The sequence below is a fragment of the Filicampus tigris genome, chromosome 15, assembly GCF_054856515.1.
Source record: "Filicampus tigris isolate MCC_2025a chromosome 15, RoL_Ftig_1.0, whole genome shotgun sequence".
NCBI lineage: Eukaryota > Metazoa > Chordata > Actinopteri > Syngnathiformes > Syngnathidae > Filicampus > Filicampus tigris.
Window position 1 is genome coordinate 13,900,831 of NC_141231.1, and position 25,946 is coordinate 13,926,776.

A 25,946-nucleotide genomic window follows, 5' to 3' on the forward strand; every position below is an offset into this window, starting at 1 on the left:
GATTTCATATTTTTTCATTACGCATACGAGCATTCAGGTGCAATTTCCCCCATAAATTGCATTTTCTAATTTATCACCGGTACCACGATGAAGGGGCGAGGATTTGAAAATAATTAACCGTAATTTGTCATCCGTGTTCTATCTGCCCAAGAAAAATAGTAAAAGTATTCTTCTTTGCATTGATTTTTTTCCAAATTTTGATTCTAATTCCGGTTCAAGCGCCCCTAGCGGTGGAAGAAAAATCCACAGAATAGCCGCACCTTGGTATAAGCCGCGTGGTTCAAAACCTAGGAAAAATAGTCCGTAAAAATATGGTATATAGTTTTCCGGTTAGACAAAAAAAATGTGAAAAAATACATTTTGGAGATGTTCAGGGACGAGGAGGTGCTTGGTAAAATAATCTTGAAATTAGCTAGCTGTAGTGTGACTGTTCTGTATTTACTGAAAGTATTGCTATATTATTTATTCCTAGAGGTAAGATGTTATATTATTGCCATAATTGATGAATGAATGGTTTGTAATGGCAAAACATAAGGCATAAGGTGTATTGTTTAATATAACTATTGTATAAAGTATGTTATACTAACAGGTCAATGATACAGGGAAAGGGGGGGGGGGGGGTTCCTGCAGCACATGCTCCCAAATAAACACGCACACAAGCACACATACTGTATACACAGAGCGGCCAGTTAACAGTGCTTGTCTTTGTTCCGTGCCATATACCTGCAGGGCTGCTGGAGTGAGCGTGCGCTGGGTGGGTGTTGTGTTTGCTTGTAGGGAGGCGGCGGGGCAAACAAACCCCAGCATCATCACAGAAAAGAGGAATGCAAAGATCACATGGAGTCGGGCGGGGGGGCTTCATTCTCCGTCTCTGATTTATGTCACGCGTCTTCCCGCCCTTGCGCTGGGTTAATATTTTCATCTCTTGTATTTTTTTTTTTTTTTTTTTTTTCCTCTCTGCCTCTTAACAGGGGTGAATGAAATTTCCTTACTCGCCAGAATTACCCTGTCGCCATGGAAACGCAGGCGGGAGAACATGGCGTCCTGGCATTCAATTCCAACAGTTCGCCCTCCTCCTGCTTCTTCTTCTTCCTCTGTTCTTTTGCTTCCAACACCCTATCCACCCCCTCTTCCCTCTTCAGCCCCCCCCGCCCCCAGCTCCCCCCCCCCCCCCCCCCTTCCCAACACCCAGCCCTCATTTACTCCTGCTTGAGGGCGCAGACAGGAAGCTCACTGGAGCCAGCTCGCTCTATCTAACACAGCAGCGAGATGAGCAGAATGCCAAGTCTCCGGCAAAATCCAGCTCATTAGCTCTCACCGCTCTCCTGATATCTTTTCTTTCTCTGTACACCTCTTAAAAAGACCAACTTTGCAGCCCACCACAGCTGAACCCGACCCACAGGATGAAGTATTGTTTTGTTTTTTTTGTTTTTTTGTAGACTGAAACGTGTCTTCCCGCACCTTGCTGCAAGTCTCGACGGAAAGGCAACAAAAGTGAACCAAAAAGTGAATGCAATTCATATCAGGATTGACAGTTATTCTTTTTCTTCTATTTGTGAAAAGTGTGAAATGCAAGTTGCAAGGTGTGCTTTAATGTTCCATTACAATTGTTTTTCTTGAATAGTCTTTTAAACTCTGTGCCGTTTCAAATCATCTTTTCCCATTGAAATGAATGCAAATGCCATTAATCCGTTCAAACCTTACCAAAAAAACAAAAAAAAAAATTGCTGTAGTGCTCTATAATAGTGCACATTATAAAAATGTCCAATAGTAACACAATTCAATACAATTTAAAGAAATTAACAGTTTTGTCATATTGCAGCTGGGCATTTCCTGCCTTGAGCTCAGGTGGGATTCATAATAACGTCTCAACTACTCTTTGAGAGCTTATCAGTACGACACTGATATTAGTCATTCAATGCAGAGGATAAAGAATATATGAGGGTGTGCTCTAAAAACACTTGGACAGTAAAACAGCACAAAAAATGGAGCAATCCACTAAATGGATCAATTTGACGCACCTTCTTGCGTTGTTTTGTACAAAACAGCCACATTTTTGCGGCTGTTTTGTACAAACTACCCATTTTTGGGTCGTTTTTTGCAATAACAACCCAGAAAGTCAGGTCAAATTGAGCCAAGTAGTGGATCAGTCCATTTTTGACCAATAATTGTGTTATTTTTACTATCAACTGTGTTTAGAGTGCGAGTACTGTTGTATTGTCTGTCTACAAGTTGTTGCTGCAACGCTTGTGTTCAATCTATAGCTTCAAGGCAAGAGTGCCCAAGTCCGGTCCTCACGAGCCCCGATTCGGCCCGTTTTAGATGTCTCTCTCCTCCAGCACACCTAATTCGAATGATCATCTCATCACGTTGCATAAGAAAACCTAGTCAAAATCAACACTCAGCGACGGTGTCAAACACAAAACAGTTGGAGAAATTGTGTACGTAGGCTGGAGGAAAACACGGCGCCACTGTCACTGTAGCAACAGCGCGTCACTAAGCGCCACATTTTCAGATTTACTGCCTGTTAATCAGGGGAGGAAAACAGATGGCCCGAGGGAAAAGCGTGCTGCAGAGACTCAAATGTGCAGCTGAGTGCAATAGGGCTTTAATGCATCATGATCCGTCATTCATCACAGACGCGGCTACGGCCAACTGCAGTGCGCCCCGGAGAATGTAAATGGGCCGCGTGTTATCAGCCACACTCTCTCAACTAGATTAAAGTCATTTTGGCTTTTTACTGATTATCACAGAAAACACCGCGGAAAAAAGAAAAAAAGTCGTTGAAGAAATGGATTTCCTACACAGTATTTAAAATGGGAACCACTTGACTAAAAGGCCACAGTAAACTGTTGTTTATCATTAGGTGAAGCTGCGCGATATAGGCAGATCATAGGAAAAAATATATATATTTTTTTTACTTTTATTATTATTATTATTTTTTTTTCTATTTATTATTATTTACTTTTTTTTACTCATCACATGCTAGAAACACATTAATGCATACATAACAATTTACAAGCAAAATATGTATAGAAAATACTGTACCATGTTATCGTGTGCCTTTAAGGGGCGGGGCTTGCTGGCGTGTTCTGGCAACAGCAAGTCGGCGCGCGAGTGTCTGCGTGAGAGCTGTGGCCAACAGAAGCTTCCTCGTGTGTAATGTGTGCTCAGTTTGTGTCAGGCCGGCAGCAAGTGACTTCCAGTCTGCCAAATAGTGAGCCACGGCCTTACTTAGATTGGAAATTGGACTATCAAACTCATTTTGTATATTTCAATTATATTGGTTATGCTTTACTACCAGGCTCCCTTCTGCCATTTGTGAATGGTAAGGTTCCAGATTTTATACAACAGTGTGTCAGTATTACACTTGCCAAAGAGTGAGTAAATTGCAACTGTTTACTACATGATAATTACACATGACTTATTTTGGGATCAGGTACAAACAGATGCTTTACCTCACAATTCAAGATAAAAGACAGTTATTGATGTTAAGTGTATAATATTAGTTACCAGTGCCTAATTTATAAAATTGTTATTGCCTTAATAACATTGTTGTATAAAAGTAGCAGCGTAAATTAAGAATTGCTGCGGCGCCACCCAAAGTGATTTTAGCCATGCTACATTACCACTAGGGAGCGCAACCCCTCGCCAAGCGCACAAGTGAGCAAACAAAGAAAGCTGCGATTGATCACCAAGGTGCGACAACTTGCGGCGACCTCTCCCCGCACGTTTGCTTCCCTTTCCCCAACTCTTTCATTTGTTCATTTGCCTCGGATCAATAGCACCCACGGCTCTAGGCCCGAGAGCCGTTCCCCCAAACTAGGCCTGTCTCAGCATTCGTGGGAAGCCCGTGCAGATTTACCACAATGTAGCATGAGTGCAGTTGGTGCCCCCACCTTTGTCTGACTCCAGGTGTTTTCCTATTTTCCTCACATAAGCATCAAGTGTGATGATTATGACAAGGCCAGGTAAGGTCAATAGCACGTAGCAACACTCTAATGAGGTTGAATTTATCCAGCAGTGCGTAAATATTGTTAGCGGGCTGTGAGTGTTTAGGCTCAGCTACACACACACACACACACACACGCACACGCACGCAGCTGAACCTTGTGTGTAATAACAGTGTAATAAATGTGTAATAACATGTACGGCATTTTCTTTCAGAAAGCTTTCTTCCCCTTTAAGCAAGCGCTGTCTGCTCAGTACAGCGATGCAGCCGCCAAGCCTCAGAAAGCAGCAGCAGCTCTACAAGGTGTTTAAAAAAAAAAATACACCTTGTTTCAACCTCATGAAGTACTTTACGACCTGTTGAGATTTTGGCAGCCTGTTTATCAAAGCCAGTTTTCCGACCACGGGTGTAATAACTTTAAGCGTTCACACTCCGGATGAGCTGGAATTAAACGGAAGCGTGATGAGACAACGTGTCAGAAAATCAAAAGGCTCTTTTTGGGGGGGGGGGGGGGGGGCGTTTCTGTGTCGTGCAAAAACATAGTATGTTTTTATTACCACGGCAACTGGTGGAGGCACTATGGCATTGCGATAAACCAAGAGGCTCCTCAGTGCAGCCAACTTAGCAACACAGTGGAACCTCAATTGAATGGACTAAAAAGGGGGAGGGGTCGTCTGAAAGCCGATTGTCGGATAAATCAAAGCACTTATTGTAAACAAATACAACAAAGTCCGAAAATGTTTGAAAATCAAGCATGTTCGACAACACTTTTTTTTTAGACCGATACCAATACGAGCATTCACTCTTGAGTACTCACGATACATACCGCGACGCGAGCACTTTTTATGCATAAAATTGAACTTAACACAACAACAAAAAATTGTGAACAAAACACTTTCTGACACAGCTGATGAGTCACCGATGTTTTGAACCGCCACAGTATACATCAACTGGTGAGCAGCAAATCCCCCTTGTTGTATCAGCGACTGGTATCGGCAGCTTCCATGAGGACCCGATTCCTTAAAATAAGGCTTAATAAGGATTAAGATACATTTTTAAGTAGACTATACATTGACTAAACAAATGTATCTGGATCTAGATGATTTTTAACACACCATTTTTTTTCGGTGTAAGTGGAGAGAAACGTGACATGCCCTGATGATAACGATCCCGTACTGTCTGTTTTTTGACTTTGGTTTGATGTTTTTCCATGTCTCTCATTATCTTATTGAGTCCACCTGTGCTTGTCATCCAAGTCCCTGGTGTTAGCCAATCAGCTCCCTCCTACCTTCTGCGCCTCGTCCAGGTGTTCCTCGTTGTCTCGTCAACTTTTATTATTAGTAGTATTTAGTTCCCCGCTTTCGCTGCCGTTTGTCAATCGTGCGTTGTCTGTTATCCAAGTCAAGTCCTAGTGTTTGTTTCGTTTCGTTTCGTTTGATCCTTGTTGGTTTTGGACTGTAGAATTTGCGAACATCCCAGACCCTTGTTTGCCTTTACTTTAAATTAAACAATTCAATGTCTGCACTCCTGCTTTTGGGTCCCCAACCCGAACAACAAACTTGACACTGTACGTGTATTGGCAGTAAAGGATTTTAGTCAATATTTTCTAAAGCTAATATTGGCAAAAGTAATATCATCCAAGTTATCCCCAAAACAGATCAGCTTGTTTAAGAGCCTTGTTTTTACTTGGGAGCTCATATAAAAAAATGTGCATGCACACACTGCGCATGGACAAGCATGTTTCCATAAAGTCATTAGATGGAAACATGAACTCGGCACTGAGACCCAGAGAGTCCAGGAGGATGTGTATGGAGAGTGAAGGCTTGTGGGGGAAGTCTGGAATCAATTAGGTGACTGAGCTGGAGTTGCTTGCATAGTTGTGAGGGTGAGTCAGTCAAAAAAAAAAAAAAAAGGCACCAGGGTTGTGTAGGCTGTGTCTGGAGGTGTTTAGAATGTGAAGCACTAGTGCAAACACACGCACGGGCGCACACACACACACACAATGGCATGTGTGTTAAAAATGAAAAAAAAAAAAAAAAATTACGAGTTAGGATGAAAAGGTTCATGGGTGTCTTGTTTTGGTGAGAGTGAGAATTGAACCGGCAGAGTCAAGTTGCAGTCAGCAGAGCTCCACCTCTGCAACGCGGAGGTCAAAGTGGAGGGTAAAAGCTCTCAAACAACTTCCCCTTTTTACTTCTCTGCACTTTGCTTTCCTCTCTTTGCTTTGACAATGGGGGAATTTGACTCGGGGTGTAGGGGAAAGCAAAAAAAAAAACAACAAAACACTTGCAGGAACTATCTGAGCAGATGTTGTGAAAAAATGGTTTACACTGTATGTTGGATTTTTGTACTGTAACAAAGTGATGTAAAATGACTTAGACAACAAGTAGCGGTACTGGCCCCATATAGTGTGTATATATATATATATATATATATATATATATATTATTATTATTATTATTATTATTATTAATATTATTATTATCTCATTAAAACTGGACAGGCAAAGTGACTCAAAATAGCTGGAAATATGTTTCGGTCTCCATTTCATTACATAATCGAGGAGAAGCAGTTGTCATGGGCACTCTGAAAGGGGAAAATCAATAATTGAAAACAACATAAAATACAAACATAAAAAACCCCACTAGCACAGCTGAAATATTCACTTAGTCTCGTACTCAAATCAAATACAGGATGTTGGACGCTTTTACAGATTAAAATAAAAATGCACAGATAATCATCTCAGCGGAGCCAGAGGACAGATTGCGCGCGATAAACTGTTTAATTGATTAAGCATCACAGTTACAGCGATAGCATGCGAGATAGTGTGACAGCATGTTGACAGCGCAAATATATAATTCAACGGCTATTTACTGTATTAATGCAGAGTCGGCGGCGCAATTAAAATGACTGGAGAGGAGCAGCAGGGAAAGATGGCGCCAAATACGCGGCCACTCTATTTTGGTGTGTTTGTGTGTTGGCATCTCACCAACACTAACACTGACTTTCCCCATTCCCTCCCTCATAATTTGACAGTCACTTACTGTGGCTCTTCACACACAAAGAGAATCGTTTTGATGTTTGGGATGCGCCGTGGATGGATGCAAAGTGCCAAGTGTTCTCCCATAAGTCTCCGGTAATGAATAAATGAACGGGATGTGGTGTCTGAGCTGTTTTTTCGCACGTCGTCTGAAATCTCCCCTCTTTTGCGCTTGCACCAAATTCTGGATTCCATAACACCGGCATTTAATAAAGGAAAAAATCAAAATTAAATAGGAATATCAAATAAAATATATCATCAGACACGATGACATGTGCTCCATATTGTTGTTATTTTCATGGATCACTGCTGTTTTTGTTTGATTTTTTTTTTCTTCGTTTGGCGGCGTGTCTGCTGGTGCGGCGCCTGCTGGTGACGTGAAGATTACGTCCTACGTGATTGGCTGTCGCCGGCGAGGGATGCACCGGGACCACGTGGTCGATTAAATATGCAGGACCGAACGAGGTGGCGGTTCGACGATGCCCAGCTCTACAGTGTACATACACATACACATATAAGTATATATATATATTTTTTTTTTTTTTTTTTTTGTGGGGGCAAACCCTGCTTTTCAAGGGAAAAAGAATCCCTGAATTTTTTCGGGGGGGGGGAGTTAAAATAGAAAAATGCAAAAATGTCCCAAAGCCGTAAATTGTATGTAGATTTTCAATTCACTTCATTTCATTGTGAATGGCGGGGACTGCAGATGCGACCCAAAAAAAAGAAAAAAAAAAAAAAAAAGAACTCCTTAGCTGTGCTTTAACAAAGACATCAAGCAACTGGGTATCATTACAATTATGCGTGCCATACTTTATGGCTCCTCTGAACGCTTCGACTCTTTTTGGCTTAATTTGCTGAGCGTGCTTCCTTTAACCGATGAGATTATAAAAATGTGTATCGCCCTCATAGTCTCAGTTTTATGCCTCTCTTTTATGATGTTGCCTCTCCTCCAAAACACAACGTGTTTCCTCGCCGCATGAATTCAGCCTGTGTAAAAGTGTCTGTTTGCTTGCAGGAAAGCTTTTATTGACAGTTTACTATTAAATATTACGTCAAGATGTGCGTGAGAAAAATGCAAACGCACGTGGGATGGAGTCTCTCCATTTATGGCCTCAAAGACTATCTTCACTACATAACATGCAACTATAGACGGGGGCCATATGATGAGAAATGTCAAGAAGGATAATAAAACAGGTGAGATATTAAGAGGATCCAAAAGAAAAAAAACGCATAAATCTTTTCAACTCAACTGTTAGCCTCTTAAGCAAGCGAGCGTAACGTCAACACTGAACTCCGCTTGTTGAATTTGATCCTGACAACTTCTCTTCACAGAAAGAGAAAAAAAAAACAGCGCAGCGCACGAGGTTCCTAACAAACAGAAAAAAAAGAAAAAAAAAAGAAAATATACTTGGCTTGGTTTGCCGCAGGATTGGAAAACGGCATGCTAGAGTTTGAGGCTTTAGAGTGGATCCGAAATAAAGACGAGCAGCCTTTGGTTGTCATGACTCAGCATGCAGTTGAAGTGTGTTGTCGTTTTAAATTCCATTAATTTTATTTAGTCTTTAGAGCATATTTGTTTTGTTTTTGTTTTTTTTTAGTATTAGATTTACTTTATTTGTGGAGTGCAAGTGTACTAAAGTGAAGTAAACAAAAGCTCATGTATGAAAATGAAATGAATTCACAAAGATGAAAAGAAAGGGCACTTTCACTATAATTATAGTTAGCTTGACTAAGTTTTACAAACATAAACACTTTTGACCGTAGTGAAGCCCATATGGAAAAATAAATACATAAATACATTTTAAAAAATGAACCATAACTTCCTATGAGGTCAACAGACTCTCAGTACAGCATCCAAAGAGCAGAATAACATTTATCATGTTTGCCTTTATGAGCGCAGGATGTAAATGGCTGTTTATTAAAAATAATAACAAAATAAAAGGTCTCATTTCTGTGCTGTTGACCCTCATGTTAAGCCACAGACACTTGAGCACCTCATTACAAGTGAATGAGGCTCGAGGTGGGAGGCAAGGCGGCTATTGAGAGGCTTAGTGGGACTCCACAGGGCTCCCTAACTGCCACTAGAGGGGGGAGCGAGGAGAGGCGGCCGCACATTGACAGTGAGGCTCGCTCTCACTCTCGCCTTCACCTACACTGCCACTGCCCCTCCCCAAAACGATGAGCGGGAGGGAGCTGGAGAGCCCTCCTGGCATTTTCCCAGGCATGGCCAAGATGCACTCGATTCAAGCGCGGGATGAATTTGCTCAGTGCGTCCTTAGCCACTCGCAGCGCTTAGGATCTGATGGCGCTGTTCTCAGATCAGATCGGTAGTCAGCAGATTTTCATCTACCTTGCAAGTTGTTCTGGATCATACTCCCCGAGATGAACTGTAAACTATGAGTGGTATTTATAGTACAAACAGGCAATTATCATTCATGGTGGATGTCAATTATTCGTTTTTTCACTGAATGGCTCAGTCCCTCCCCCTTAATAGAAAAATGTCACTGTATTGTCGAAAATTAGTCAGGTAGTTCTCGTGTCATCTGATAACATACTGTGCGCACAAAACAGCAGCGATACAAACAGGAAGGGCTCAAAACAAGACATCGTTGACGTATTTTTCAACTGGCGCATACGCTACATTGTACATGTTGCTCTATTTCATCATGGCGGCATTAATTCATCTTTGCTATTTGTTAAAACATGCAACTCTAGTGGAAACCGGCTGCTGTGGAAGCAGCGATTGTGCGGCTACAGCAACAAAATCAGCTTTTCTAAGCTGATTAAAAAAAAAGGGGGGGGAAAAAAGCAAGAAAAGGCCAGGGGAGAAAATCAATTTGGCCGTAGTAGTCACTTGACGCGGGCTGAAGGGCCACACAAACTGCTGATATGCGTCCTCAAACACCAGGAGGGAAGCAGACGACAGTATTATCCCGTCTCAACCACAAAGGCACGCGCGGTCCGAGTCACGGTCATTCGGAGTAAACATCGTTTACAGCACTCGCTAACCGTATCTTCACCTTTATCATTCAAGCAGAAAACGAGTCAGCTGTAGCACATTTTTCAAGCTCGACATAAAACGTACACACATAGCAGCATGAATTTGTTTGTAGTAAACATGAGTCATCTGTGTTACTGGCACGTGTTTTTCTGATGGCTTTAGGCATCAGTTAATGGGCGAAGACAAGCTGATTCATGAACTGAAATGACAACCTGAGGCAGCATTATTATCAGCCTCAATGTTCAGTTTCTCTGTCTGCTGACTGTTAATGTGAGCCCTCTGTTGTAACAATATACAAGGAAGGACATAGGAAAAGTTATCGGAGTATTTATTAAGAGTGAGGCATTAGCTAATGTATTTTTCGGACTATAAAACGCACCGGATTATAAGACGCAGCCTCAACGTAGTCGACTAGTAGACTAGTAGTCGACTACCAAAAAAATTCTAGTCATTCAACCCCTAGAGCTGCATGATGGAAATTATTTTCTCTTTTTACTATTAAGAGTTAAGATGAAACTTAACATAAGAATTAAAAAAAAAATAAAAAAATAAAAAAATGGGACAGTCCTGTCATCTTACATCGTCCTCCATGAAAGGGAAGTGGCGCCAACATACAGTTACGAAAATAAAAAAATAAATAACACACACACACACACACACACACACACACACACACACACAGACACAAATACACTTTTTGAAACAGATGAACTCTGACGGAGGTCTGCTCTTTCCTGACTGTTATTGTGGTTTAAACATGGGAAAAAAGTTGAGCTCTTGTTCACAATCCCTGCAGCCTACGTCGCACTTTTTCCCCGCCTGCCTGTCAACTCCGAAGTCGCACTTTGTCTCTGATACCTTGGAAATTTCCTTCACGCTGTAATATCTTCAAAAACTTTTTCCTCTGTTTACTTCTTTAATATTCTCTCTGTCGCTCTTTCAGTCTTCCTATCCCGTTTCTTCTTAAGCGCAAACACGCACGCACCCGCACACGCACACGCACACAAAGCTTTCATTCTTTCTGGCGGTGTTTTTTTCTTTAAAAAAAAAAAAAAAAAGGAGAAGAAAATGCATGGTCCCTCCCAGTCACCCTCACCCTTTCTGTGTGCAGCTGGGAAACTTCACCCTTACATCTCATCTCATCTCACACACACACACACGCACACACACACACACACACACACTCGCACACAGTAGAGGGTCAGGAGGTCACAGGCCACGCCCTGGCAGCCCAAAGGGGGTGGATACAAAAGAAGGAGGGAAGGAAATCAGAGATCCTCAGTCCTTCCCGACAAATTTACAGACAAGTCAACACGACTGAGGTCATTTTTTCCTCATTTCTTCTTTTTTTCAACCACCCACCATTAACACCACTGCAAGCCAAGCTAGAGGACGGGGGAAAGAAAACTTTCCTTGTTCCGTCGTGACTGAACATTTGTCCGTTTGCTGTTTGGAGATGAACAGACTGGTCACACATTCGGTGTGAATTTTCCCCAAATAAGCCAAGGACAGGGCGCGCAGTCTATCTGATGGGCCTCAAGACAAATCCCAGATGTTGCCTCCCACTTCCTTAACAAGCCGTTTCTTCTTTTTGGAGGCACACTCCTCCGCCTCCACCTCACCCACGACATGTATATCTTCCCCTCCCTCGTCTTAGTGCCCCTCCTCCCCCTCTTTTTCTCCTCGGTTCCCATGTTTCCCTTTTTTCGGGGGCGCTTTTCCACATGTGACTCACTCTTTCGCCAGCAAGCAGGGGGAAAATACGAGTCAAATATCTCCATTTTCACTCCCTTTCGCCGGTCTTACAGGGGTCTGATCACCTCGATAGGTCTCCCTTTTGAGGGAGCCTGGTCCCTACTGAAAAGCGCGGCGACCTAGTTCTTGACTTGATTACCCCTCCCAAAAAAAAAAAATAGAGGGGAAATTATTCAGTGCGTCTGGTTTAAGTTGGGCTGAGGTGAGAGATGTTCCTAAGACAAATCCCGAGGGACCAAAGAGGAGCAGGCATTGATTGGCGCTCGTACAACAAACCCCACCCCCACCTTTTATTTGCCGAGGAGGCAGGCACGCTAACATCACAGAGAGACGCGGCAAAAAACAAGCGAGGAGAGCAAAATCAAGCACAACAAAGGCTGAGAAGAGGAGGGAGAGGATGGCGAGCGGAGGGTGCGAAGACTGCAAGAGGCAGGCGTCACAGGAAAGAAAGCATGCCAAGGAAAACTTGTTGACACAGAAAAGCAGCTCAGGAGTTGTTATGGATCTGGAATATACTTTTTTTTTTCTCCTTCTTCTTCCTTTTAATCAGAATCAGATCATTCTATCATTTCTTCTTCGTGCAACAAATTAGTAGGGCATCATGACACATTTTAAACACTATAAAGTGCACAAGGTCTGAAGGATTTGGGAAAATGTAATTGTAATTTTTTTTCAACTCAAAATGGCGATTGTGATTTTAATAATCAATTCTTTTTTAAGGTCCCCTTCCCATGTAATATTTTTGTAATATAGATTGCTTGTTTGTAGAAAGAAAAATACATGGGACCTTAAAAAGAATTGATTATTAAAACAAGCAATCTGTATTACAATGAAGAACATCAGTTTTATTATATATTTATATAGTTATAAGTCATATTACAACGACAATGCAAACAAATCTGTGATTTTATCAATTCAGCTTTTCATGAAACAATGAGATGTAAACATGTGGACTGCACTTCTTAAGCACTTCTACACACTATATACATAAATCAAATTCAATTATATATTAAAATAATAATAATAACAATAATAAAGCTGGGTGACCCACCAAAATGAAGCTTTCCCCAAATTGAAGGCTTGGGGATTTGAACATTGAAATCGGCTTCATTGCAATGTCGATTCGAATTCAATTAATTGTTCAGCCCGACAGTGAATCCCTGCCACAGTATATCGCAGTTAATCTATCGCAGAAGAAGAGCAAAACAAAGAAGAAGAAGAAGAAGAGGCCGAGAAGGTACCCAACAAAACTCCAGTAGTACATTGGTCACACAGAGTGGAGACAAACTATGTCATTGAGTGTTGTTGTACAGTATGCTCCGTTTTTGTATGGTGCTCCTCCACGTGTGTTAAAGTAGCAGTTGTTTTGGAATTGTTTATAATTAGTGTAATATCAATGCTAATTACCTTTAGCTCATCTATAAGATAATTAACTTAAGTAAGAAACAAATATAAGATTAGGTTTAATATTTTGGTGTTTAAATATACAACGTTTAATTCTCTTCTGATTTTTCTTTGAGTTTTACAACAAACTCAAACCGGGACTAAAAATAAACAGTTTGACGCATGCACGCTTTGTGTTTTATTTGGAAATCTATGCAGCAAGAGTCTTTTTTTTTTCTTCCCATTTCCTGAAAGTGATGTTATGTTTAATGACTCTCCAAGTTAAAGTTTATGTCAAACCAAACATAAAACAAAGAACTACACTTTGTGTATTTCAATATTCACTGGCATGTATTTTTGTCACACCAGAGGCAGCAGCACAATGTCACTGAACTTAAGCAAAAGAGAGCAAAAACTGCTCTGAATTCTTTACATTCTCCTGAAATATGTCAACGCTGTATGTTTTTTTGCTATTTTACTTGAAGACGCCAGCTGTTTGCCGACATCTTTTTTTTTTTGTGTACCAAATCCTGCTAAATGCACAAGGGAAGGCTCCCTTATTACATTTTTATCAGTAAATACCTTTTTCACCTCACACAAGGCAAATAGACATGTGTACTCTCAGGAGCATATTTCTCCGCAATGAATAATAATAGCTAGTTCTCTTTTAAAACAACCCCATGAAAAGCTCATTTTCACCGACTCTCTTTTTATTCTGCTTCTCTATTTTTAAATGACCTGTGGGTCCATTTGCCCTTAATCTCTAACGCCTTCCGACAAATTCATATTGGCCAATTTACAGCCAGTCGTAACCTTAAATGCCTTCTAACAAAACCTGTGCAGGGGGAAAAAGTTGCCGCTCTCAGCCTACAAGTCGGGAAACGCACCAGAGGGGGCAAAAATACTCGCAGGCTGTAATTGGAAAAAAAAGTAGAAGGACTGATTCAACGACAGGACCAGGATAAAAATGAAAAAGTCAAGACTTTGAAATGGACTTCAGTACCGCAGTAAAAAGTCTAAATACATTTTTACTGTCAATTATATTCAATATTCATTTTGAGAACACTGCACAATGGGGAAATAGATTCTCTGCTCACAAAAAAACACAAACCACACTTTTGTTTTGGTCCCATTTCCCATATTCTGAACTCAAAAATCTAAGATTTAACTATCTGTCTAAAACTGTGTAAGTGAGCACTTCTCCTCTCTGCGCCAAGATAATCCATAGACTTCAGGGGGGGCATACGAAAATAGGATAGAACTTTGTCACTGTCACGTGAACAATGAAATCAGAAGAGCAGATGCCCACAATAAAAGGCCACTGGAAAATATGCAGTTTTATTGTATTGTAGTATATCATACTCACCAGGGGTGCTTACTATTAAATGTATTAACATGTACACATCACTACGGATGTGCTTTGCTAGTCAAAGTTGGCAGGAACAAGTTTTGCTCAAACTAACCAATCGGAGGACGGAAAAATGCTGATGTCATCCACCGCTATGGCACTGGAGGACGAATTTGAAATCTGACTGGTTAAAGCAACTGTCGCATCACGAATATAGATTGAGTTGTATTGGCCAGCGCTACTAATTCTGAAGGCACTGGGAAGATTAAACTGACATGGCAACACTGAGGCTGCAATCTGATTGGAAGAAAAAAAAAAATCTAGAATCTATATGTAATGGAAGCAATGCAGAGAGAAATACTAGCAAATGAATGGGAATAGACTAACGTATATGGAATAAAGTAATACTGTTTCAGGAACAAATATTTTGGTTAAGCAAAGGATAAATTCCTGAAAAATCTACTTAACGAGGAAATCAACCCAAAGTTGTTTTTTTTCAAGAATATGTTCCCAGCAGGCCCACTAGTTGAAACATATTGTGTTTGTGGAATATGAGTTCAGCAGCAAAATCCGGCCGTTTTTTAGCCGTCGCAGGGGGCGGCCATTTTGTCACTTCTGTCGACAGATAATGACATCACAACTGCTCAGGGCTCAGGTAGCGACCAATCATGCCTCAACTTCACAAAAGAGGTCAGCCGGGATCGGTCATTACTTGAGCAGTTGTGATGTCATTTTCAGTCGACAGAAGAAACAAAATGGCCGCCCTCGGAGATGGCTAAAAACAGGTGGATTAACTCTTATTCCACAGACGCAATATTTATCAGAATGCCTTGTTTCAACTAGTGGGCTTGCATAGAACATATTCTTGAAAAAAATATGTTTGGATTGATTTCCACTTTAAGTACAATAACAAAGATGTGTACTTTGTTACTTCCCATTAGTGAAAACAGTCAGTTTAGTGTTTTCTTTTTTTCTGAAAACGAATGGGACAGCAATAGACGCTGGGAAGCAGCTGCTAATTTGCACACACAGACAACGTGAAATTAAGATTTCCCGGCAGCCCTTAAAGTGTGTTGGGCGGCCCTCTCAGCAGTGCATAAAGATTGGACGCGTTAACATTCGTCCGGGCCGCCGTTAAGCAAGGAGGTTAAAACGCGCGCAAGCGTTTGGTCCCTTAACAACTGCTGCCGCGCTGCACTTCAAGCAAAACACTTCATGCATCACCGATCTGAGGATGCGATACTGCTATTAGGTGGACAGGTGCCATTGTGTGTGTGCGTGTGTGTGTGTGCGTGTGTGTTGAGGGACATGGCTATAAACGCTGCATCTGTTCAGCAAATCTGCCCTACAACAGCGAATTACAGAACACTTTAGCCAAATGTGTTTATTTGGTGTCGTGCCGGGAGTTAAATTAACAGGTTTACGCCCTCAAACTACACAGCCACTATGCGGACAAAAAGATATCCGGACACTTGGCCATTACACCGACAGGAAGCGAAAGCGGACGAATATTCGGTGCCCGTTTTTACCACTTCAACAGCTTCCGCTCGTCTGTTTTGGATTGCATTTGTGGGGAACTGCGAAGAGAGTGAAATTCAAGGAACGTTCCCAGAAGTTTATATGTTGAATTTTGACAATATTTTATCATTTGTCTACAGTATATGGCAGTTTATTGGAACTGACGGGTAATTTGGATTGGTTAACATCTCAGCAATTTAATTCTTAATATTGTGTCGATTCACTACGTATACAATGCAATATTTCATGATTGTTTGAATCACTATCATTATAATTTAACCCAAAATGTACCAACTCAACATAAAGAATAAAAAAATATATATGTAAATTTGTTGTTTAACTGTTTAAATTAATCTCCACAGTATAAATGTCACTTTGTAGAAAATGAACTTTTCTACAATATTCAAATTTGCTGAGATGCCAGTTGATTTTTAACGCATTTTAAGCAGCTTGTGCAGTCAAAGCAGTGCTGCCTCAATATTTCTGCATGAGGCTGAGGGATGCACAATGCAACTAAACTCTTAAATGTTATTGTTTTAGCCATGATTATGATGCAACAGAGGGGTAAACAATTCATTTGATTAAGCAACGTTTCTGAATACCTTTGCCAATGTTAGGCATCTTCGATTTGCATGTGTGTCTGTTTAAAGCCAAAGACTAAAATGATATCCAAGTCACTCTGCCCTCTTCTGTTAATTCCATTACGCGTGATTATTTTCTCATAAGTGCAGACGCTCTGATCCACTTGTTGCTCACGTATCTTTATGCCACCAGAGCTGATAATGAATATGCACGAGACAGTTCTTTTTTTTTTTTCTTTTTTTTTAAATTCATCTCTCACTTTGTTTCACTTTCACTCCCACGGGAAGGCAGTGACTGCTCAAACATTCATAATGACGCTAAAATGTTTTCAAAAGGAGCGGGATCATGATGAAAGCGAGCCATTTGTAGGTTCTGGGAGCAGAAAATTACACATTTGAGATGTGCTATTTAATCATTTCTCTCCTCTCTGCTCTTTCAAAGGAGCGTTTGAATTAAATGTGCATTAAATTGAGAGTTGTTAGCAACATACACCCCCCCAGTGCGCTGTCAGGTGTTGGTAAGGCTGACCTGCTAAACAGGCACGAGCTCTTCCTCTGAAATGACAGGAGGTGCATCATACTTTGGGAAGCGATAAAACAAGAAAGTGGCACACTAGGAAAAGAAATTGTGAACATGCTACTGCGAATGTGCTAACATTCAATCGTTTTAATTTTCAGTTGAGTTAGTTGGACGTTATTAGCTCTGCAGTTAATTCAATATGCCAAGGCTAATGTGCTAAGGCTAGCTTGTCAATGCTAATTACCCAGTGACCTGCGAAGGTGATGATTTTAAGCATAGTTACCTTTGCTTATTCTGGGAGTTTGTTTCATGGATCAAACGCAAAATTATTTTCTTTAAAGGTTTTTAACCCGACCTGAGTTTATCGCCTGAATTCCCCAAGAGAAATTAGCAACCTTAGCTTTCCTTATTTTCACGTTATTTGGTAATGCTTTGTATTTAGTTCCTTCATGTGCCTTATTTTAAAGATTACCCAAGTTTGTTTCAAGTATATACCATTCAAATTCATCACCTGCATTCCCTATTGTTGGTTGGCCTATCAAGTGTTGGTTCCATTCCAAATCCTCCCCCCCCTCGAGTCATTTGTATTCTGCTCATCTTAACTACAGTTTCAAGAAAAAGAGGAAATGTGGAAGCCTCTGTGAGAAGACAGATGAATGTTGCGGTTTAATTTACAAGTGGGACGTTTTCTGTAACGATGAAAATTTTCCCACTGTGGGATCAATAAAGGCCTTCTTATTATTGTACAGAATTGGGGGAGGGGAACCAACAGTTGCAAAAATGTATCTTGTCGTCCAGTAGATTTTATATAAATGAAACGTCTCAGCTGTTTAAAGTATTCCTCCTGCACTCACCTTGACCACATGCTGTCGTGGCAGCGCACTAGAACACCGCCTGCGGCGTTATCAAAGTCACCAGCCTCTGCTTAACTCCACGCCATGAAATACCTTACATTCATTATCAGCACTACTTTAAGATTCATATGTCCATATTTGTGTGATGACAAGAGAAACAGACCCACACAGTGTGGTTTGAATACACTGATCATTTTAGTCAATGACAAACGCGGCATGAGAAAGAAAAGGCTGTGGTCTGATGAGACAAAGATTGAACTCTTGGTGATTGCCTGCAGCAATCATCACCTGACCAATACCATCCTTACAGTGAAGGTGACAGCATCATTCTGTTCAGCGGTAGGAACTGGAAGACTCGTCAAAATTGAGGGAAAGATGAATAAAAAGATGTTACAGAGACATCCTGGATAAACACCTGCTCTAGAGTGCTCAGGACCTCTGAATGGGGCAAAGGTTTACCTTGCAACAGGACAACCTTAAGCTGTGTTGTCAAGACAACAACGGAGTGGCTTCAGCACAACTCTGTGAATGTCCTTCAGTGGCACAGACTTGAATCCTATCAAACGTCTCTGAAAAGATCTGAAAACGCCTGTGCACCGACCCTCCCTATACAACCTGTCAATTAAGTGTCACGAACATCGCTTTCAATTACATTCTGTAACATGTTGGCAAATTAGCTTGGTAAAAGCTAGCTTAGCCTGTCAGATAAGAAGGGACAGTGCCAACCCGTTCTTGTTATAACATGATGCGCTTCTTGTAACTCACTGGTCGGAATTTTAATCCTAATTCATCCAGATGTTGAAGAATGTTGAAGTGTTGCATTAGCCATTTGTTTGTCAACCATTAAATGATTATCTGCTCATGTTTAAAGGCATGGACAATGCATGTCAGAGTTTGTCTCAATGTTTAATGAATTTCTTTTCGCTTTGCATAAAGGTCTCATTTCGGCCACAGCTGGGATATTACGATATGGCAGTTATTTAAATAGCCGCATAACAGATAATATCGCTCCTGTTTTGATGAAATATACATCCATATGATGAATCATCTCATTATCCGCACTCACAGATTGTGCTTGTGCATGAGTATTAACGCGGCAATGATGATGCACAATAACCTCCGAAAATCTGCTGGGTTGTATATGATCCTGCAGCTGGGGGAAAGTACTTGCACTCTGTACTTGAGTAGAAGTACGTATAATTGTGTTAAAAAAATAAAATAAAAAGACTGGTAAAAGTAAAAGTGCTGATTCATCTCCTGTACTTAAATAAATTGTATTCTCTGCTATTTTACTTTTTAGGACAAAGGCAAATGTTTGTTAAATATAACATGCATTTTGGTTACTTGGCAGGATGAAAAAATAACGTCACATGTACTGTTTTTTATTTTTTTTAATTCATACCAAGAGCTAGCCAGCGTTGGCTCAACTTAACTAATGTTGTGAAATGAATGATTTGAAAAAAATCTTTTAAAGCTAATTTTGACACTTAGGAAAAAAAATGCACCTTACTTGTGTATCTTTTTTTGGATTAGAATTTAGAATTTTTGAATGCTTGCCTTTGCTGACAAATAAGAGAGCACTACGTACAGACATCTGTTTTCAAATATAGGGAGTAAAAGTAAAAAAATAGTCAGAAAAATAATCAAGTACATATGCCTGAAAAAAAAAAAAAAAATCGCTTGAGCGCAGGTGCAACGTATTTGTACTTCCCACCAGTGATGCATATCTAAAATCAGCATATCAAAACTACAACATCATTCATATTGTAAATCTACTGATGCGAGTGTATTCATATTTATGACTATCATCCAAAATATGTCACTTTCTCTACGACTGTGCAGGCAACATGTTGATGACTCAGCCCATTCATCATATGCACTCATAAACAGCACTCAACCAATACCTTTTGCTGCATTTTTTTTTTTTCATTTACAGGCCAACCTATTTAAAGACGCCACTTAGTGTGAAAACAGGCTCCTTAAAGACTTGCCATTGAAGCAAAGACAATATCAGAGAGGTGAAGCGAGCCAGAGGGGGCGACACTCCATCCTGGCTGCGTGCGCTCCTGGCACTATCTCAAAGGCATCATTTATTTAGACTTAAGCACCAGTAAAGAGATTTATCACCTTCAAACAATGGCGACGCTCTCAACATTTAACTGCGCGGCTACTCAGCACTTCTTCACACCAACACGTTCGGTCAGCGGGTTCACGGACGCACGTCGTAATTACAGGATCTTCTTTTCTTTTTTATCGATTTGACTGTCACAATTACTGAGAAGGGGTGACACATCAGTCCGATCAGGGGCGCACAAACTTTTTGGGTCCAGGGACCGCTGACAGGCGAATATTTTTCCAAGGCCTTCCTTGTAAACATAAGGACGTTGTTATTTTTTTGTTTGTTTTTTTTTAAGAAAATGTCATAGTCCTTGCAAGAACAAAGATGTATTTTGTCTAAATAAAAAGTATTAATCTTATGAGAATAAAGTTGGATTTTTTTTTTCCAAAGTATCCCGTGTAATCAACGCCAAATAAGATAACTACCAGGTCACCAAGATGCAATAAAAATTAAAAAGCTGCCTATTTCTGAAATTGTGATTTTACGACAAATTAAATTTTCAAGAGTAAAAAAGTTATAATGCTATGGAGAATAAATTCATAATTGTTCAAGAAAAACATAGCCGGACTCATTACAAGAACAAACACATATTTTGTCTTGATAAAAATTAGTAATCTTGTGAGAATATTGGCTGAATTTTTCCAAGGACTCCTTCGTAATCAACGCCAATCAAAAATAACTACAACGTGTACCCCTATAATGCCGTTGGGAACAAAAAGTTGACTATTTTCAAGAAAGTCGTGATGTTACAATAAAGTCCTTTATCGCATTCATTCTTCGTTCATTATCATTTATCAAAAAAACTTGAAATAAAAAGTCAAAATTTTACAAGAACAGTCATATTTTTCAGGGACAAAATCGCAATATGACAATAAAGTCAAAGTTTAACGAGGGAAGAGAGTCATATTTGACCAAGTGACAACAACAAAAGTACAACATATTCATTTTTATTCCGGAAAAGATGCCTTCACTCTCTCTAAAAGTAACAAATAATAAATAAATAAAAAATACTGTGACTATATTCTATTAAAAAAGAAAAAACAACTTTTGTAATGAAAAGAAGAGAACAATCTACAGCAAAATTTACCTGGAGCAAGCAAACTCGCATCAACGCCGTAAGACCTCGACAACAATCCCCCACACACGTTGATTTCAGGATGTGTTGGTCACTCAAGTCCCCGGACCACTTCACTACATTTAGCTAGCTCATATAGCGGCCTGCAAAGGTCAAGATAAACATGTCTAATCCTGACAAATTTGTTATCTATCTTTCGTGTCTCACTTTGCAAACATATGAAACTGTTTGCATGGAAAATAAGCAACAGAATGGCTCATGTTTTCATTTCCCGGCTTGCACTGAGTGCTTAACGACTGCGCAGCCCAGGAAAGTTCAGTCAGAAAGCATGGGAACTACTTTTTAAGATGGAGAGTATCATTTCCCTCTTATTTTTTTTTTACTTTCGCCAAGCTACCGTATATAAATATCTAATTTGTTATTATCATGAGAAAAGTACAAAGTATGAAGGAATGTATGTTAAAAAATATTTAATTTCAATGAAAATAATACAAATGACAAATACCACATTAGATAATAATCAGTAGTAGTAATGTTACGGGAATTGCTTTTGTAGTATTAAAAAAATACAAACAACGTATCCTTGTTCAACTATCTATGCCAGCCACGTATAGTGACATGCAGAACAATTAAATTTTCTACCTCAAAATGGCAGGTGTTCGATACTATAATTAACCTCTGCAACCTTTTTGTGGAATTTTTGTTTGGTGGTGTGTCTAAGTTTATTTTGTAATGTTAAATATGTGGTTTTATGGTCGATCTGTGGCTAGTGAATGAGGAGACGCCTTGAGTGCCTCGTATGTAGAAAAGCATTAGACGGCGAAAGCCAACTTACATGGTTAATTTTTAAGCGTTTTTAGAATGTTTAGTGTTGAGTTTTTCTGTTGAAAATCTTGTACACAAGAAATACCCGACAATTAAAAAAAAAAAAAACTTTAAGAAAAAAAGAAAACTAAACTCATATGAAGCATATGTGAAAAACACTAAATTGAATAAAAACCAACAAACTCTCTCTGACAAACTATAACTAAATTCAACTAAAAATTAACGAAAATGAAAATTCCAAAACAATTAAAACCCTGTTTAGTACTGCAGCAAACAAGCCACTATAACAAAATGTACATTTTACAGAGAGTCATTAAGTCATGCGGTACCAGTAATACCGGCCTATTATGTACCTATTCATAATGCTTCTTTTCTGTCTCGGTAATATAGGATAATTATTTTCATCATTAAGGTTATTTTAAGCTCAATGGATATTTTCAGCATGAGCTGCCAGTGGCCCTTTGCAAGGAAAGTCATACATACAGTCCAGTACATTTGGTCGCGCGCACAATAGATTTCTCCCATGAAGCCTAATTTGTGCCTGAGCCCCACGCTGAGTTTATTCTTCCATCCTGCACACTTCCAACAGGCTATTAGATGACTGGGGACCGACTGCGTGCTGGCAGTCGCATGTCTGGAACAACAATATCAACGTACAAAGGACCTCTCTGTATTACACGCGCTGGAACAAAGGGCTTTCGCCGACATCTGTCAAGCATCCGCATGCTGCGCCTTCAAAGCTCTTTTCATGGCCAATTCTCACTATCGCGACAACCTCTGCATCCACGCTTCCATCTTTCTCCCCCCCCCCCTCTCCTCTTGTTCTAATGAAAGCAGAGGCAGAAAAATATAATCCCTCTCCCGCCTCCCCCGCGCTCTGTCTTCCCGCGGCTTAGTCGATATGTTGGATTTCGACACACGTGCGCGGCCAGATAATGCAAATGTTTCTATAAATAGGGGCAATAGTGCTGACAGTAGCAGTCTCCAAAGTGCGATAGCTCCGTGCGATTCCCTCACACGCGCGGCGCTTCATCATAGCGATAGTACCCGAGCAGCATATAAACACTTGAGCTGCAAAGCAAACACATTATAGATATGTGCTATAGGAGGCGCAAATAAAGGACTTCTCCGCACAAAGCGCAAACACGTCTTGAACAAACAGCACAAAGCCCGCCGAGGACTCGACAGCCCGCGCCACGAGAGGCCTTTTGTGTGTTAGACAACAACGGCTCGTGTGTAGCATTAGTGCGCATTGAGCTGCATTAAAAGAAGAAAATACTTGTCTTCATGTTATGACACAAATTGGAATGGCGGCTCATTTCAAATCGAGTACGAGACAACTGAATCTGGCACATGAAGCAAAGTGGTACCATGACTTTGTTGCGTGACCAAGCTTATGTCAATTTTCCCGATGCCAACTCCCCAAAAAAAAAAAAAAAAAAATGGCCAATTTTCTACTCAACCTCACTTCACAGTGAGCAGTACTTGAGCAAATGGTGAATGTTCCTTCAAAAAGAGGCCTCCAGCCATTAATGATGCCACTCTCGGCTGAAGTTAACTGCCATTTTAAACATGTAACTCTGAAAATTATAAATTCAAAGAAACAACAAATCATCAAAAATGTATAGCTGGTGTACATTTCCCCCCCCCCAAAAAAAGACTTATCTTGACCCGATTCAACATAGATTTTTCGATTCAAATCAGTTTTTGTTACACCCCTAGATATCAGTATCAGATATCAGTATCCAGACATATATTCTTTATCCTCTGTGAGGTTCTGAGACGTCTCTATTGTACACACGGCCATGTATAGTATAACCATCTGTCTTATACCGCCCCCAGGTGGCCAAGGGTGTTTATTTGTCTTTAGTATATGGTTTCATAAAGTACAATATCATAAAGTCCTATTTCGGTCATTAAAAAAGAATGTTTTTTTTAGGGGGAGGTTCGAACGGATTAATGACATTCCCATTCATTTAAATGGGGAAAAATGATTTGATTCTTATTTCAAGGTACCACTGTACATTCATCAAGTCTTTTTCATCCAACTTTGAACTCTGCCTACATAACCAAAGAAAAAATGAACTGTAGGGTCATTGTGAACAAATTTAACCATGTTCAGAGGCTTTAGCACAGTACAGCTAGAAAAAGGGAGCAACATTTTTTTTTTTTTTTTTTTTACTCCTTCTCCCACTCACCTTCCAGCTCATGATGGATGACATCCGACAGGTTGGGCTCGTCGCCCCACCAGAAAATCCACAGCTCCTTGGCGTCAGGCTTGATCTTGCGGCGCCACACGCACAGCAGGTTGGCCTGCACGCAGCGCATGAAGCTGCGCAGGACCGGGTCATCCTGGGCGGGCGCCGAGATCACTGGACCGTACTCGCCGCCGCCACGGAAGTTGTAGCAGCGCCATTTGATGCCCGTCAAATCCGCCTGATGGGGATAGAAAAGACGATTAAGAAATCAATTCAGTGTTCAATTTGTTTCTTTAGCATCTGTGGGCATTCATCTTTATCAAGTTGTTTTATTAAAGGTTCGAGCATCTGAGAGCGCGAAGGCCGTCTTGTAATCGTTTCGTGAAAGTTTAGTCGGACTCGCCGACGGACGCCCGTTTAAAATTAGAGGCGGACCGGTCGGGTACTATTTTTTTCCCCCACCTGGAGTAAAAAGGCGAATGACGGATGTCATAAGGGTACCCACGCTGCAGACGGATGACGGATAACAATTGAGTCAATTGCGGGGGGGTTCGAGAGCCAATAAACGAGGGCCTACTGCGCTCCTTGCCTAGCACGTGGTTAGGATTGATTTTTCTTCATCTCTGCGAAATTGGTTTGTTTTTATTGCCGTTAGCTAGTTACTTGGTTAGTTAGTCCAAGAAGATACAGGAGGTCTATGATGTGAGCAATTTGCTAAAATCGCTCACTTGCCGGAGGTCTTTTATCTTTGAGTGCTATTCTAGTGTGTATTTATTTTCCTACACGCAGGATGATATAAAGCAAGCACTAACCATGAATCAATAACGGTAGTGCGGTGAGGCTTTTACACTGCAATAGCACTGTTGTGTTTCACATGGAAAAAAAAAAAAAAAAAAAAAAACAACATCTAATGCGATCAATAACTCCTCGGAGGACGTCCAATTACGGTTGCCTACTTCCTGTTCAGATTCACATGTGCGCACAACGTCTTGCGGTAAAGTGACAAAGAAGCATTGAGCTCACTGGACCGGAAGAAACACACAGATTGTCTATAATATGGCATAAGGCATTCAGGACAGAAGAAGATAGTCAACGATTACAGTCATTCCAAGCAACGCATTGTGTGTGTGTGTGGGGGGGGGGGCACTTTTTGGGGGTCCCAAGAACATTGGGGGCACTCTTGTGAACCGCCCCGCCGCTGATAATGACACATCATTGAAAAAAAAATTGTCAGGGGTGTGAGATAATGCAATGCAATACACTATGGACGACATGGAGTCAATCCTCGGATGCTAACTTGTTAGTTACAGTGTGCTGAGGTCTTGTGTCTTTATATACTCTTTATTTCACCGTGTTAAGATCCTACTGTAGCTGTTCATTCATCAGCTAACGTACATTTAGCTTTGGCGGAGGTCTGCACCATCTACAGCACGTGCTTTTCTTGTGCCTGTTGTGCGTTAGCTTGTGTTGCCACATCTTGCGCATGAGTGCACAAAACGCGTTGTGTGGAAGAGCAGACAGTGGGGGGGGCTTGTTTGGGGGGGGGGGGGGTGGATTCATTGCTTACCCTCCTCCTCTCTTGTGTTCACTCAGCTGTCTGGATCATGTTTGGCACTCTGGTCACAGGCGTACAGCCATCGAGTAGTACTTTACAGAATGCCTAAATTAGGCTGGCCACACACGAGCGCTAGCTAGACAGCCACACAAATGTATTTTTTACATTTAATCTTTTTTGTAGTAGTAGTGGAAGGAATGCAAGAAGCTAGGCTAGCTGTTA

At 40.7% G+C, this 25,946-nt stretch overlaps 1 protein-coding gene across 4 annotated transcripts in view; it reads right to left on the reverse strand.

Annotated features, from left to right (window-relative positions):
* The window catches only part of LOC147135630 (mediator of RNA polymerase II transcription subunit 13-like), an 88,586-nt gene that overhangs the window by 35,369 nt on the left and 27,271 nt on the right, over positions 1-25,946 (reverse strand). For all 4 annotated transcript variants that reach the window (XM_086053231.1, XM_086053234.1, XM_086053233.1 and 1 more), the window contains one exon: positions 24,170-24,407. In XM_086053231.1, the coding sequence (XP_085909357.1) occupies positions 24,170-24,407 (238 nt within the window). The remainder of the gene's footprint in view (positions 1-24,169; positions 24,408-25,946) is intronic.